This window comes from Spea bombifrons, chromosome 2, assembly GCF_027358695.1.
Source record: "Spea bombifrons isolate aSpeBom1 chromosome 2, aSpeBom1.2.pri, whole genome shotgun sequence".
Classification (NCBI taxonomy): Eukaryota; Metazoa; Chordata; class Amphibia; order Anura; family Pelobatidae; genus Spea; species Spea bombifrons.
The window spans coordinates 123,736,602-123,749,685 of record NC_071088.1 but is presented as its reverse complement, the minus strand read 5'-3'; the positions used below and the strand labels follow the sequence as shown (position 1 = coordinate 123,749,685).

At 39.0% G+C, this 13,084-nt stretch overlaps 1 protein-coding gene across 2 annotated transcripts in view; it reads left to right on the top strand.

Annotated features, from left to right (window-relative positions):
• FRY (FRY microtubule binding protein) overlaps nucleotides 1-13,084 on the top strand; it is a 121,604-nt gene that overhangs the window by 34,730 nt on the left and 73,790 nt on the right. For both annotated transcript variants that reach the window (XM_053456368.1, XM_053456369.1), the window contains exons 2-3: nucleotides 4,460-4,659; nucleotides 10,284-10,337. In XM_053456368.1, the coding sequence (XP_053312343.1) occupies nucleotides 4,460-4,659; nucleotides 10,284-10,337 (254 nt within the window). The remainder of the gene's footprint in view (nucleotides 1-4,459; nucleotides 4,660-10,283; nucleotides 10,338-13,084) is intronic.

Here is a 13,084-nt window from a genome sequence, read left to right as displayed (position 1 = left end):
CCCTGGCACTTTAAGGCCGGTGGCCGCTTAATGACAAATGTGCGGCCATCATCTAGACATGCACGGCAAACTCCTACCTTCTTTGGGCTTGTGGGTCCACACTGCATTGCCTGACCTGCCTCTGGAGCGGCAGTAAAGGTAAGTGTATGGTGGCAATGACCCAACAGCAATTTGCCCATTTTGCCACATAGTCAGTTGGGACCTGCCTGTTTGGGTTGCTTCGCTTCCAAACATAGATTGCTGTTACTTTGTAGCCACCTAGGTCTGGCATGGTTAATGGCACTAAATTGTGAGCAGACATTGGCTTGAGTTTTCTTAAGCACTCTTATTCTGGAACTCCGCGACAGACACGTCCATCTGACAAAGAAGAATACAAGACGAATACCTGAAACTCCTTCCGTGCCACAAAATGTCCATCATGTTCTGTCTGTTGGAAACATAACAGTGCTTCACATTTGGCTGTTCCTTATATCTAATCTCATCTTACTATATTTTTAATGGTTTTACGATCAGCCCCGGACCTGTGTTATTTGGAACGTGCTCTTGTTTCTGGTATGTTGCGTTGCCCAGTGTCATATTCTTGGAGATTGAGTCCACTCGCTGATATCTGTCAGCAGGGCACATACTCCGGGATAAATATAGACGCTGTGCGAGTTGTAGTTGTGATTACGCAGTAAGGCTAAAAATGACCCCTTTCATACCTCTGCTTAAAAACAGTGGGCGTTGTGTGACACGTAGCTTCAGAGACCTGAAAGGGCTTTTTCACTAAAATGTTAGCCACCTTAGAAATACAGCGATAGTATGCTGTATGTTTTAGAACCTGGGGTAATGTAGCAAGGAGCAGCAGCAAAGGATTTCTATTCACCATAAGTCAGTAACAGACACCAGCCATATGGAGACCACCGCAGCATGTTGGGGACGATCAGGTGTGGCCAGTTTTATAAAAGGTCTAGGTAGGTTACCTTTTTAGTGTGTGCTTGTGTTGTATTGTAGTATGTGTTTTATATATATATATATATATATATATATATATATATATATATATATATATATATGAATTGCTGTATTTACCGACAACTTCATTAGATTTTAGGAAGATGTGTTTTCGAATCTTTAGGCGTTATTGTTCATCATTTTATACACGCATTGCATTTATTTTCGCGATAATAATTTTTTTTTATGGTTTGAGGTGACAGCCGACCATCTGACTAATGCATATAAATGGTAACTTTTTGTTTGTTCAGAGATGAATTTGGATTTCTTTGTTCGTGTACTTAATCGAGTGTGACTCAGCCGAAATGATAACTACATAGGATTAGTGTCTTTTTTAAACAATAGATGTGAAATTTCTGCTATTGTTGGAAGACTGTGGACGGTGGATTGCATACTTTCTTGAAATTCTATTTTTATAAATCTCAAGGGGCGCCATACAATGACAATGTGTCCACGCTTCTTACAAGTGAATTGCATACCTCCCAAGTGCCCTGGTTTAATGGGACTGGCCCAATTTTCAAGCACAGTCCCTGGTAGCTGCCTTGCTGTTCTCACTTTGGGGGGCAGTGGTGAGCATGGGTCAGTTGGGGACATCCACTGATCTCTCCTGACATACCCATGGACCTGTAAGATCAATGGACGTCTGTGCTGTTGCAGCCCAGACTTCCATTACAGCTCCCACTGCCTCCTCCTGCTGCACCGCCAAAAAATTATTTATATGGCATAAACATAGCAAATATTTCAGCTGAGTTTTATGCGATTCATAAAGTAGGAAATTCCAAATAAAAAGAAAGTATCATCATTTACAAACTTCTCAGAGTCATTCATATTCTTTTGCCGTAGCCAAGCTGAGGGCACAGCCTATTTAAGGTCTCTAGCCTCTTATAATGGATTTTCTTCTTCTTCTCAAGAAGCCATAATTCAGAGAAAGCAGCTTGTACATTATAAGGTGCAGGCTGTTTCCTTTAAACAGCTGACACCATCATTTGGCAGACAGTGATGTTGTCGGCAACAGTCATTCTCTGCCCCTGCTTTTCGTCGAGGTCCAAGAGATCTCCTCTGCTGATTGGAGTTATCTGAGTAAGCATGTAGGTCTCTATCTGCAGGAATGGTTAGAGAAGTTCTTCTTCTGTCAGACAGTGGATTGTGTGCGCTGACAGCATCGGTTGTGAGGAAGCAACCAGAGAAAATATGATGTATAGGAGACGATACATCTTGTTTTCTCAAATTCCTGTGACGTGATAAACAAGACCGGCTATTCATTTGGCTTAACCCTAAATATACCATGCCAAACCCATGGGTTGCTTGCCTTTGGGTTCATTCATGAACCCTATCGCTAGTAAATAAGGTATTGAGAAGCCCCTTTTACCTGTGCAAAGGTGTGCTCTCTGCAAGGAGACAGCAGCTTCCTGGAAAGTGAAAAGGTTCAGGACTACAACCTCATGATTCCAAGAGAGTTTTCTCCCCAGAAAACCTAAATGTGAGATATATTGAATGCAGTAAACTTTTTCTGTTATTATTAGCCAGTTACAGATCACTTTCATGGGTAACAACAAACCCCTATTATGTCATATGGTATCCAGCCCAGAACAGTATTCTTGTTGGCACGTTAGACTTCATGTCTCATGGAAATTGCCTGTAATTGACTCATAATCCTAAGCAGAGTTGCTGGCATGGCTTGAATATGGGGGGAATGTGTGTTAAAGAATGAGTGAAATATTCTTACTGACATATGCCTACTAAAAATAACACATCCCGATGAAAGGTCACTTTACCTTCCTTCTGTTGTCTTAAGCCGGTATCTTTATACATATTTATCTCATCTGGCTCTGAGCTGGACATTATTGGAAGAAATACGGTACTTTCTTATAAAAAATTAATTTTTCAAAAGTCCAAGGGGCGTTTATAAAAATGAATAGTGTAAGGACTCATTAAAATTAGTCCTGTTGTACAGATACATTGTTTTTAACATGTGTCCATGGAACCATCTGATCGCCCTGGTGTAGCAGAACCCGTTGTAAATGTAAAAGGTGATGATACAAGAAAATAAAGATTTGGTTTACTGATCCATAGGAAAATTAGCTTAAAAACACTCAATGCAGTATATTTACTGCCATCCTAGAGCATCTGTTTTTTTTGTTGCCATACAGCATTTCTAACTGTGTAAATAAAGGATTTGCCATTTTAAAGCTTCTTTAGATTTTTCAGATTCTTAACCCTTAAAGTCCGAGCTGTGCATGCAAGTATTGCTCGGTGTCTTAGTTGGCATGACCTGACCAAGGTGTAATATATTTATATTTATTTATTTTTTTTGCAACAAACTGTCAGGTGGCAGATGGGCAATTCTCCCCCAGAGCTTGTGCCAACTCATCCCTTTAACAGGTGGCGCTGAAGGCTGCGTCAGACAGGACCGTCACTTTTTTTTTTTCGCAAGATGCAGACTGTCACTTGGATCGAACACTAAGCCCGTTCTGGCCCCAGGCATGGGAATCCAAGTTATGGAATCTCATGCATGGAAAAACAGCTCTGGTATTTGCTTTCTTTTCTTTTATGCAGCTCAGAGAGAAATGTCGCAAAAGCGCTTCTGTGGAGGTTGGTACGGGACATTCCTTTTTATAGTGCGCTGGTTATTGACTTGTGACTTGGTCTGAAGCAAAGGCCTCGTCAAGGTTAATATGACCTCATAAAAACCCTTAAGATTTAAAGTGGACCTGTCTCTTAAACATAACATTAACCAATAGAGTATTGGAGTCTTCATGACGCATTGAGTCCCGGAGATTTCCAAATATTTGTAGCACTTCAGTTCTGCTTATGCTCTTGAGCTGATTTCATCGTTTTTCTCTTTGCCCCCCCCCCTGGATTTACCAGTATTATTTTAGCACATTTTTTTGCATCTTGTGCACTTTTAATTCTCATTAAGATAAGATCATATTCTTATCTTGTTATTCTTTGAAAGGGCTTGGGGGTTTTGCTTCTCGTATTAATTCATCTACCCCGTAGGACACGCATTTTGGGGAATTAATTGGGTAGAAAGGCAAAGGCATAATTACGGGTACTTTGCTTCACCAATCCCTAAAGGCAAGAATGTTGATCATATTCTAGCCGTATTTGAAAAAAAAGCATGGTTGTGACTTCAGAAAAGATGTAAATATATGAAGATCACAGGTCTTTGAATCTTGCTGTTTTGAGGAGAAATGGATCAAATATAACAGAAGACATGATTTCCCTTTAATGCGGTTATTCTGATGCAGCGAGAATTACACTTGCCATTTATTTCTTGGTTTGGGCTTCAAAGACAATTAACATTAATTAAGTTAAAGTACAAGACTTCAAGGCTTCCTAAAATAGAGGCAAATATAGAAACGCCAAATGTTTAATTCATATTTTCTATATTATGAAATTAGACGTGGAATATTTGGGGAATTTGAAAAAACGATGCTTAAATATTTCTTGATTTGTCTTCTAGCTTCTCCAGTGGGCAACGGCTATATCAAACCACAAGTCCAACCAGTATCCATCACGCAAAGAGAGAAAGGTCCTCCAACCATGTTGCCCATTAATATTGACCCCGAGAGCAAGCCTGGTGAATATATACTGAAAAGCTTGTTTGCAAATTTTACTACCCAAGCAGAGAGGAAGATTCGGATCATCATGGCTGAGCCCTTGGTGAGTACAGATTGAGACAGAATGTACAGTTAATTTGGAATATGCATAAAGGGAGCAGAAATGCTGGGACTAATCAAGGAAATCTGTCGCGCAAACATTACAAATTTTGTGGGCGTTGTTACGTTTCAAAGAGTGTGGAGAGGTGCCAAATATAGGATCCGCTCCAGGCAGGGCCAGCCCAAGACATAATGCCGCCTGGGGCGAAGTTTAAAATGCCGCCCCCCCCATTATCTACCCTTCCTCTCCCTCCCTATTATCTACCCTTCCTCTCCCTCCCTATTATTTACCCTATCCCCCCCCTTGTACTTACCTTTTAGCAGTCCTGCAGCGAGTCTCCCTGCTCGGTCTCGGCTTGTAATGCTGAGCGCCGGAAATGACGTCATCTTCTGGCGCTCAGCATTACAAGCCGGCACCGAGACTGAGCTAGAGGGCTCGCAGAGGAGAGAGGGGCACAGAGCGGGTACTGACAACTTGGTAAGCGAAAACCACTCGGCGCCCTCTATCTCTTCTGAGCTTGGGGGCTTGGGGCCCCACTCGGCAACACTTTAGGTCCGTCCCTGGGGACCAGCAAAGCATGCTGCCTATGGAGTCTTGGGAGCCTTTATTTTTTTATGGAAAAGAAACAATCTTGTGTACACGAGGCTTTAGTTAAAGTGGGGGCATAAGCCTGTGTGAAAATGAGCGCCACAGAAAAATCAGATGACCTGGTATTACTTCTCTGAAAAACACTGACTTTCGCTAAGTTTTGCTAGCTTTTAACCTTTTGCACAGATAAGCTTTCTGATCTGTTTTACATTTTCATTAAAAAGTATAATTTTAAGCCCAAAGATACAATATTAGTACAGACAGAACTCTCTTTACTGGAGCTGGAAAGGTCAAGTTATGCTGAGTTGGTTGAAAGCTAATTAACTGTGTTTTTTTTCTGCGATGATAACACACTCATACACTAAGGGAGGATTTATAAGGTCATCTTATTAAACTAGAATTAATAGTGCCGCTTTTGTTATGTTTTAGAATGTTTCACATGTCAATTTAATTCTTGTACGTGGGTTCTTTTCTTTGAGCGTGCCAGCTCGGGGAAATCAGGGTAAAATACTCAATAATCTAAGGGGTTCATTCACTAAAAGTCTGAACATGGGGTACGGTGAGTTGAAATAATATGGAGGGCCGAGACATACACTTCATTCAGCTGATCTTTCTCGGTTCGGCAATCGGTGTAATTGTTTTGGGGAAATGTAGTATAAATGAAAACCTTGTTGGAGCTGACATAGCGTAACATATATAGCAACAGCAACAATTGTAAATTCCAACTTTTCTAACAGTTTAAATAATTTACCCTTCACCTAAAGTCATAAGATTGTTTTCCCCTTGAAATCCGCCCCATAAAGAACAGCATTTCAAGACGTTTCCATTTTAATGACTTAATTATCATAGGAGCGTGCAGGGCCACACGCTACGTGTTTAAGTTCACGTAGCGTGCCAACGGGTATATCTAAGACACTCTCCGTGTCTGAAAGCATGTGCTTGACAAATCACTATAAAGGGTATTTGGATTAGAACTAGAACTTTATAACTCAAAGGGATATATATATATATATAGTTATATGGATTCCGAAATGTTACTACATTGCTAGAAATATTAAGTATTAAGTATCATAAAAATCACTGTGATCTACCTGACAATGATTGTCTTTTGACAAAAAAAAGCCGTGTATTGTTCCCTTTATCTGCTGCTACAACTTGGTTTGTCACAAAAGATGTCATTATAATTATTGTCCCTTTGCTGGTGATTTTCACTTAAGCTTGTAGATAATTCCGTCAAACCGATTAATGTACTGTAGTCCTAATCTGAAAATTGTCCATTAAAAAAGTTAAAAGAGACACTTATTTGCTCTTTGCAGAACACATCAAAAGTACTTAAATTGTGGCTATCAATGTTTTTCTCTATGTTAGCTGACTTTTGGCAGTGTGTGTTATTAGTCCCAAAATGGGAGCATCCCATCCTTTTCATCTAAAAAATGTTATTCCTTAAAATGTTGCTTTTTGTACATAATCCCATGACAGAGGACTGGTGTTGTAATGCTGTCTGAGATGGTACCCAGTTCTCTCTGCCCGGCTACCCAGTACATGCTGGTTTTATTGTTCCTTCTGTCCCTGTGTAGCGAGTTCTGGGGACTAGAACATGCTGGCCTTCCCCCGGCCAAAACGTGCCAGTGAGGACATGGTTTAAGGTTTTATGTCAATACAACGGTTGGCAGCTGGCTTATGACATTTAGTATTTAGCATTTTGTAGCGTTACAATTTTTTTAATGATTGCATTCATTAAGAACTAGCATTTTTATTATTATTTTCTATGAAATATAAGAAGAAACATTTGGAGCAAATTTTAGCCATTATTGGAAGTAGGATGGGATACACTAGTGTATTTTATGATCTTGGTGGAAAGGCTTTGGTAAACCACCCCTATAATTCTTCTTAGAGAAGGTTTAGTTGCTGAATCCAGTCTTATTCTGGCCACATTTTGTGGATGTCCCATCTTGAGCGCAGACATCTCAATTCAGAAACATTAACCCCTTAATGACAAAATGCATTGTTTTCAATGGGTTTAGGGACCGCCCATTGTCCTTAAGGGGTTAAACTGCTTCAAGCAGCAAACCAGTGGCAAGAAGAGGTGGAGCGCAGAGGAGGATGGCAACTGCAGAGCTGCAGCTTCTACCTCTACCCTTTTTTATGTTTGCTTCTTTGTCATTTGTATATTTAGTGGGGCTGTCATGGTCAGTAAACCAAGGAAGTGTATTATTTCTGGTTATGGTTGTAAGTTTCAGGCCTTTTCTTGACTCTTGAACAATGGCGCACTTAAAATATCTGAATGAATCAAATGACGGTGGCAGGCATTCATTTTGACACTTTTTGTCCCACTCCGTACTATGCAGTTGGTTTCTCACCTCTCTTGCCCCCACACAAGGTTAAACGTCCTTCCTCATCTATGACTTGGTCCTCTTCATAAAGTTATTTTGTTACTCTGTGTAAACATGCTTCACGTGCCTAAAGCCAAGAAGTACTCAATGCTTCCATTCATTAGGATGGTAAATAGAACACAGAACACAGCTGACACCAGGCGTGTTGCCACCTTTGGTGGTAAATGTGGAGTTTTAGCACAGGACACTGTGCACACTGACACAAACATGGGGTGGGTATTTAAAGGTGCTGTCCCACTTAGACAGAACATTAATCCCTTAGCAGGTCTGTAGTATTATTCTTTCCTGTGAAGCTTTAATAACATGAAAACAACACAGAAACTTTACAGATGCCTTTTCAGTTCCTACTGTTGTGTCACATGACAATTAAATACTCCTGACACAAATATGAATGAGACTTAATTTTACTTGTTTAATGAATTATGTCTGTAAAGGGTTCACACTTTAAACATTCTACAGTACTAAGAACTATGTTTCTAATGCCGAATTTTGCAGAGTAGGTCAGCAGCACCTTTAAATAAAAGATATTTGCAGAGAGGCTTTCAAGACTTCTTGACTTTGCTCCATTGTTTGATGTTCACTTACAGTTAACCTAAGAACAGGGCTGGACTTGGGACGACCAGGAGGCCTTGGCACTTTTAGGCCGGTGGCCAGCAAATGATGTAAGTGCGGCTGACAGTTGGATACAAGAGGCTTCACGTTACATTTTTCTGCTTGCAAAGTGATCGATTGGGCATATCCAGCCAGTGGCTACATGTTGCAGCAGATCGGACGCGTATGGAGTGATTTCGGCTAGCGGCCCACTGGGCATTTGCCCGATGTGCCAGATGACCAGTCCTAGCACTGTATATTCATGTGTCAAACCCATTACACTGTGCAGTGCTGCAGGAATATGTTGGTCCTCTATATGTAAATAATAACAACAATGAATATGACAGGACTCCTAAAGCACTTGTTTGCATGGTATTATTCTGGGAGCCGACTATATTTTTTTCCCCCCTTCGTAAACATGCGAGCAATTGGCTTCAAGGTGGCAAAATTTGCTGTAAAAAAAAAATGTCTATTTCGTTATTACCAAAGGATGGTAATAACATGTTATGTATAAGGATAAAGGGCAGTTAGTCTTCATCTTCAATGGTGCAAAATGGAGAGATTGTGCCTATGTACAAACCCATTGCTAATCGATGGCTCCAGGAAAAAAAACAAATAATAAAATATAAATGGCATAGCAATAACCCACCAATAGATACAATAAAGAATTAGGAGGCTTCAGTAGTGTCTAGAACAAAAGTTTACCCACCGATGCACCCAGCGAAATAAGAAGATATTTTTTAATTATATATAATATTTATATTTTCAACATGCTTTTTTTTCATAGTGATCCAGAGAAGCGGCACATTATGGTACACATTTCAGTCATTCGTTAAATATTTGAGCCTATTATTTACACAGAGCCATTTTTTAAGCAATTTTCCTTAATTTTAAACATTTTAAAATGAATTCAGTTGAACACTCACTCTAATGCTTCATTAGTTCTTTTTCTGCTTTTTGGTGCGTTGTCGCAATCATGAGTAACGTGTCAAACGCAGCATAAAAATTGTCCACGTTTTTTGTCAAATACATAATCTTAATAAATATTATATCAGCAAAAATGCAGATGATTCTTTAGTTCTATTTGACTTGTTTGCACCTGAGTCGAGAAATCCACAGACATGCATTCCATTTCCTGACCACTTTGTATATTTTGTATTGCGCTTTATATTATATTGATCTGGATGTTCATGTAGAATCAACACAAACAGCCACCCCCCTCATGTGGCTAGCCACCCCCCTCATGTGGCTAGCCACCCCCCTCATGTGGCTAGCCACCCCCCTCATGTGGCTAGCCACCCCCCTCATGTGGCTAGCCACCCCCCTCATGTGGCTAGCCCTACCTCTGTTTGTCGCTAGCCTTGCTCCTACACAAAGCCACTCCTCCAGAAGGGGGAGAACTCCTCGTGACCTACACTGGGAAGTTCTTGGTTCTGAATATATTGTATCTTCCATTGTTACAATTTTATTATTATTAGTTTAATTTGATTTTATTTGTTTTGTAATGGGTTGCAAATAAGAGGGAGCATTTTAAATCAGCTTAACCATTTAGGTACCTTGTGTTATCTCTTCTCCAGCCCTGGGAAGGTTAAATCCTTTATCTGGCTTCTGTAAGAAGCAGTGCATTTTATTTAAAGAAAAATGGTAAAAAAAAAAAAATTATTATTTAGTATTTAGAATTACACTCGCTCCAAAATCTGGAGAATTTGGGAAATCAAATGCTGCTTTTATCTCTTTCTTGTTTTATATGATTCTATAAGCGAGCTGTTTCCTTTCGTGCTTTAGGCCATACCCTCTGTATATTTAACCTTCTCAAATCACGAAAGATAGGCATTGTACACAAGGGCCCTTAAACAGAGTCAATATATATATATATATATATATATATATATATATATATAAGAGAGCGAGCAGGAGTGTCTGTGTTTTCAACTGTGCTGATGAATAGACAGTTCATTAATGAATAGACAGTTGCTTAATGGTGCTTCCTATTAAGTAGAGTGTTTTGGATATAACAATAAATAATAACACCATAATCTTCTTATTTGCTTACAGGAAAAACCATTAACAAAATCACTTCAAAGAGGAGAGGATCCGCAGTTTGATCAAGTAAGTTTAAACTTGTTTTTTTCCATGTAAAATCAACAAAAACTATGTTATTACATTTTTCATATGGAGTGTAGTGAAGGTCAAAGCGCAAATTCACACAACTGGGATACAAAAATTGGCAAATCTACTTTACTAAATATTCTTTTAACTGTGCTAGGCCACCAAATGGCAGACAGTATTACATTTTTACTTTCTATGCTATAGATATACTTTTGCCATACTTTATGTGCGTGATGTGGTGGTTTCATACACGCAGCAATATCATCTTTAACACAGGTATACTGCAAAGTATGTACATTGAAATGAAAAATAATGCTATCTGTACATTTCGCATATTTTTGCATATCTTTGCCTAGCACAGTTAAAAGAATAAAAATGAATTGTAACAAAAAAAAGTGAAGAATAATTTTCAGTTGGATATAAAATACTATTATTTTCAGTCGTTGAGCACAGTGAGACGTTGTAAGATTGACTAACTTTAGGGAAACAGACTATACTTGTTAACCGCTTTGGATTTGGCCTCTGTACTGGCACTGGGTGAATGTATGTTTGATGGAAGCTGTATAATGATATTTGGCATATGGAAAGCCATTGGCCCGGTCTGCCTTCTGCTCAGTCACGGCTTCTGTGGAATAGTAGAGTTATTTTATCTACCGGCTCCAGATGCGTGAAGTAACCTTGCAGACTGAGCCAAATATAATAACGGCTTTTTTTTTTATAATACAAAATCCGCTGCTAAATTGTTGGCGTAGGAGCACTGGCCAACTTTTTGCAAAAACGGTTTTCAGACTACATACTTTATTGTGATGCTATCATATATAAATATTATTTGTGTACTTCAGTGTTTTCATTACATACGGCAATAAAACCAGATACAGTTTTCGCCACGCTGTTCTGGACGAATGGTAAGCCTTACCTCTGAGAAACATTTTATATCAGCGTGTGAAACAGGACTCGATTATGCCGTACTTGGAAATAACAACTCACAGTAATTCACTCTTAGCTGTGCTTAAAATAAAAAAGCATTGTATGGCCATTAAGATTACCATATTCATCGTACCAAAGCTAACCAGTTATATTTACTACCACGTCTTCAGTCTGCATATCTGTCTCTGCAATATGCATAGTTAAAATAGTAATCCACATGTTTTCCCGCGTATTATGTACAAGTCTCGTATTCCTTTTCGGTGCCGTGTCATAGTAGATCGACGCTAAAATGCCCATTGATGATATCGTAATTGCATTGGGAGTTTTAGACTTTTTAAGGTTCTAATCTGTATTAGAGAGATATTACTGTATTAAAAAAGTTCCTAGTAAATGAAGGTTGGGTTCTAAACGCGCTGTACAAAAGCATTTTCCAATCATGGTTGTTTGGCAACTTAGTCTAACCCACGAGATACATGGGATTGCTAAGGATCATGAAAAATGGCTTCTATCTTAAAAATGACCAGTTGATCAATCACTCCATCAATCATTTATTTTTAATAGTTAAGCAAAAAACATTCCCCTCTTAAACTACCAACTAAATCTGGCATCTGTTTGTACTTTTCAGTAAAATCAGTAGATGTACCGTAATTAGGCAAATCACTGACTTAGTCCATTCTCCTCCGAAGAAGGATGAGATTTTAACACTTTTTTTTAAATGTTTCTTTTAAATTTGCAGCTCTGTACGATATATGGTCACTTGTATACCAGAAAAGATGGTTTGGTATCCACTTTAACGTAACTTATACACAAAAATAATGACTCAGGATTGGATACTATGTACAGTATCCCATTGTACAGCGCCGCGGAATATGATGGTGCTATATAAAACAATATAACAATATAAAGCAAAATAATTATATAGTCAGACATATCATCTGAGAACCCCTGGAGTAGTGGATCCAGTTTGGTGGTCTTACTATATTTTATAAGCAACATCTAGTAGCATCTAGTAAGGTGACCACCACTCACCAGAACCCTCTCAAAATGGAAACCTAGTGTTTGTTTTAAGTAGGTGTATTATAACAATGATAGGAGGTGCAGCACTCATTTTGGGTCAGAAAATCACAAAAGCATGATTATCATTATAGGAGGTAAGCTCTGTGTGCAGGGACCCAAAATGAAACAGTCAGAGCACTGTCCTCATGCTGTAAGGAATCGCCAAACGAAGCTCTCTCGTTGTGGCGAGAAGCAGCATTATGGTCGGTGCAATTTCTACAACGCATGTTTTGTTTTGCTGACAAACTAAAGAGGACAGACTGTTACCAGAGTGTTAAATTCAACACTAGTCTGCCTTTCATTACCATGAATCATTGATGTTCTCGTGTACTGAATGCTGAGCTTATTACCTAAGCAGTATCAAATAAAGTATTCGGAATTAAACATGTTACAGAGAAATAGGCTGATAATTCAATGATGTGTAGAGATGTTCAAAAACATAGCATGCACCACAATTTATGGTAATTATGAAACATACAGGAAGACTGTGTATTTTATAGCAGAATAGCAGATTTTTGTTAACTGATAGGAAATCTTTAAATATAAAATGAAAATGGCTTCCGTACTGTAATGTGTTAAAGAGTTGATATGCTTTCTGCATTGTGTGAAACCTCAACCTTATGGACATCTCCTTCTTGTCCCAAGAACATGAGTAGCATAGTAATTTGTGGGGGGGGGTTGCTAAAAAGCCCATATTTAAAGGCATCCATCAAATTTGATAGCATAAAATCTGTGGGTAGTGAATTCAACAGTGAAAATCCGTT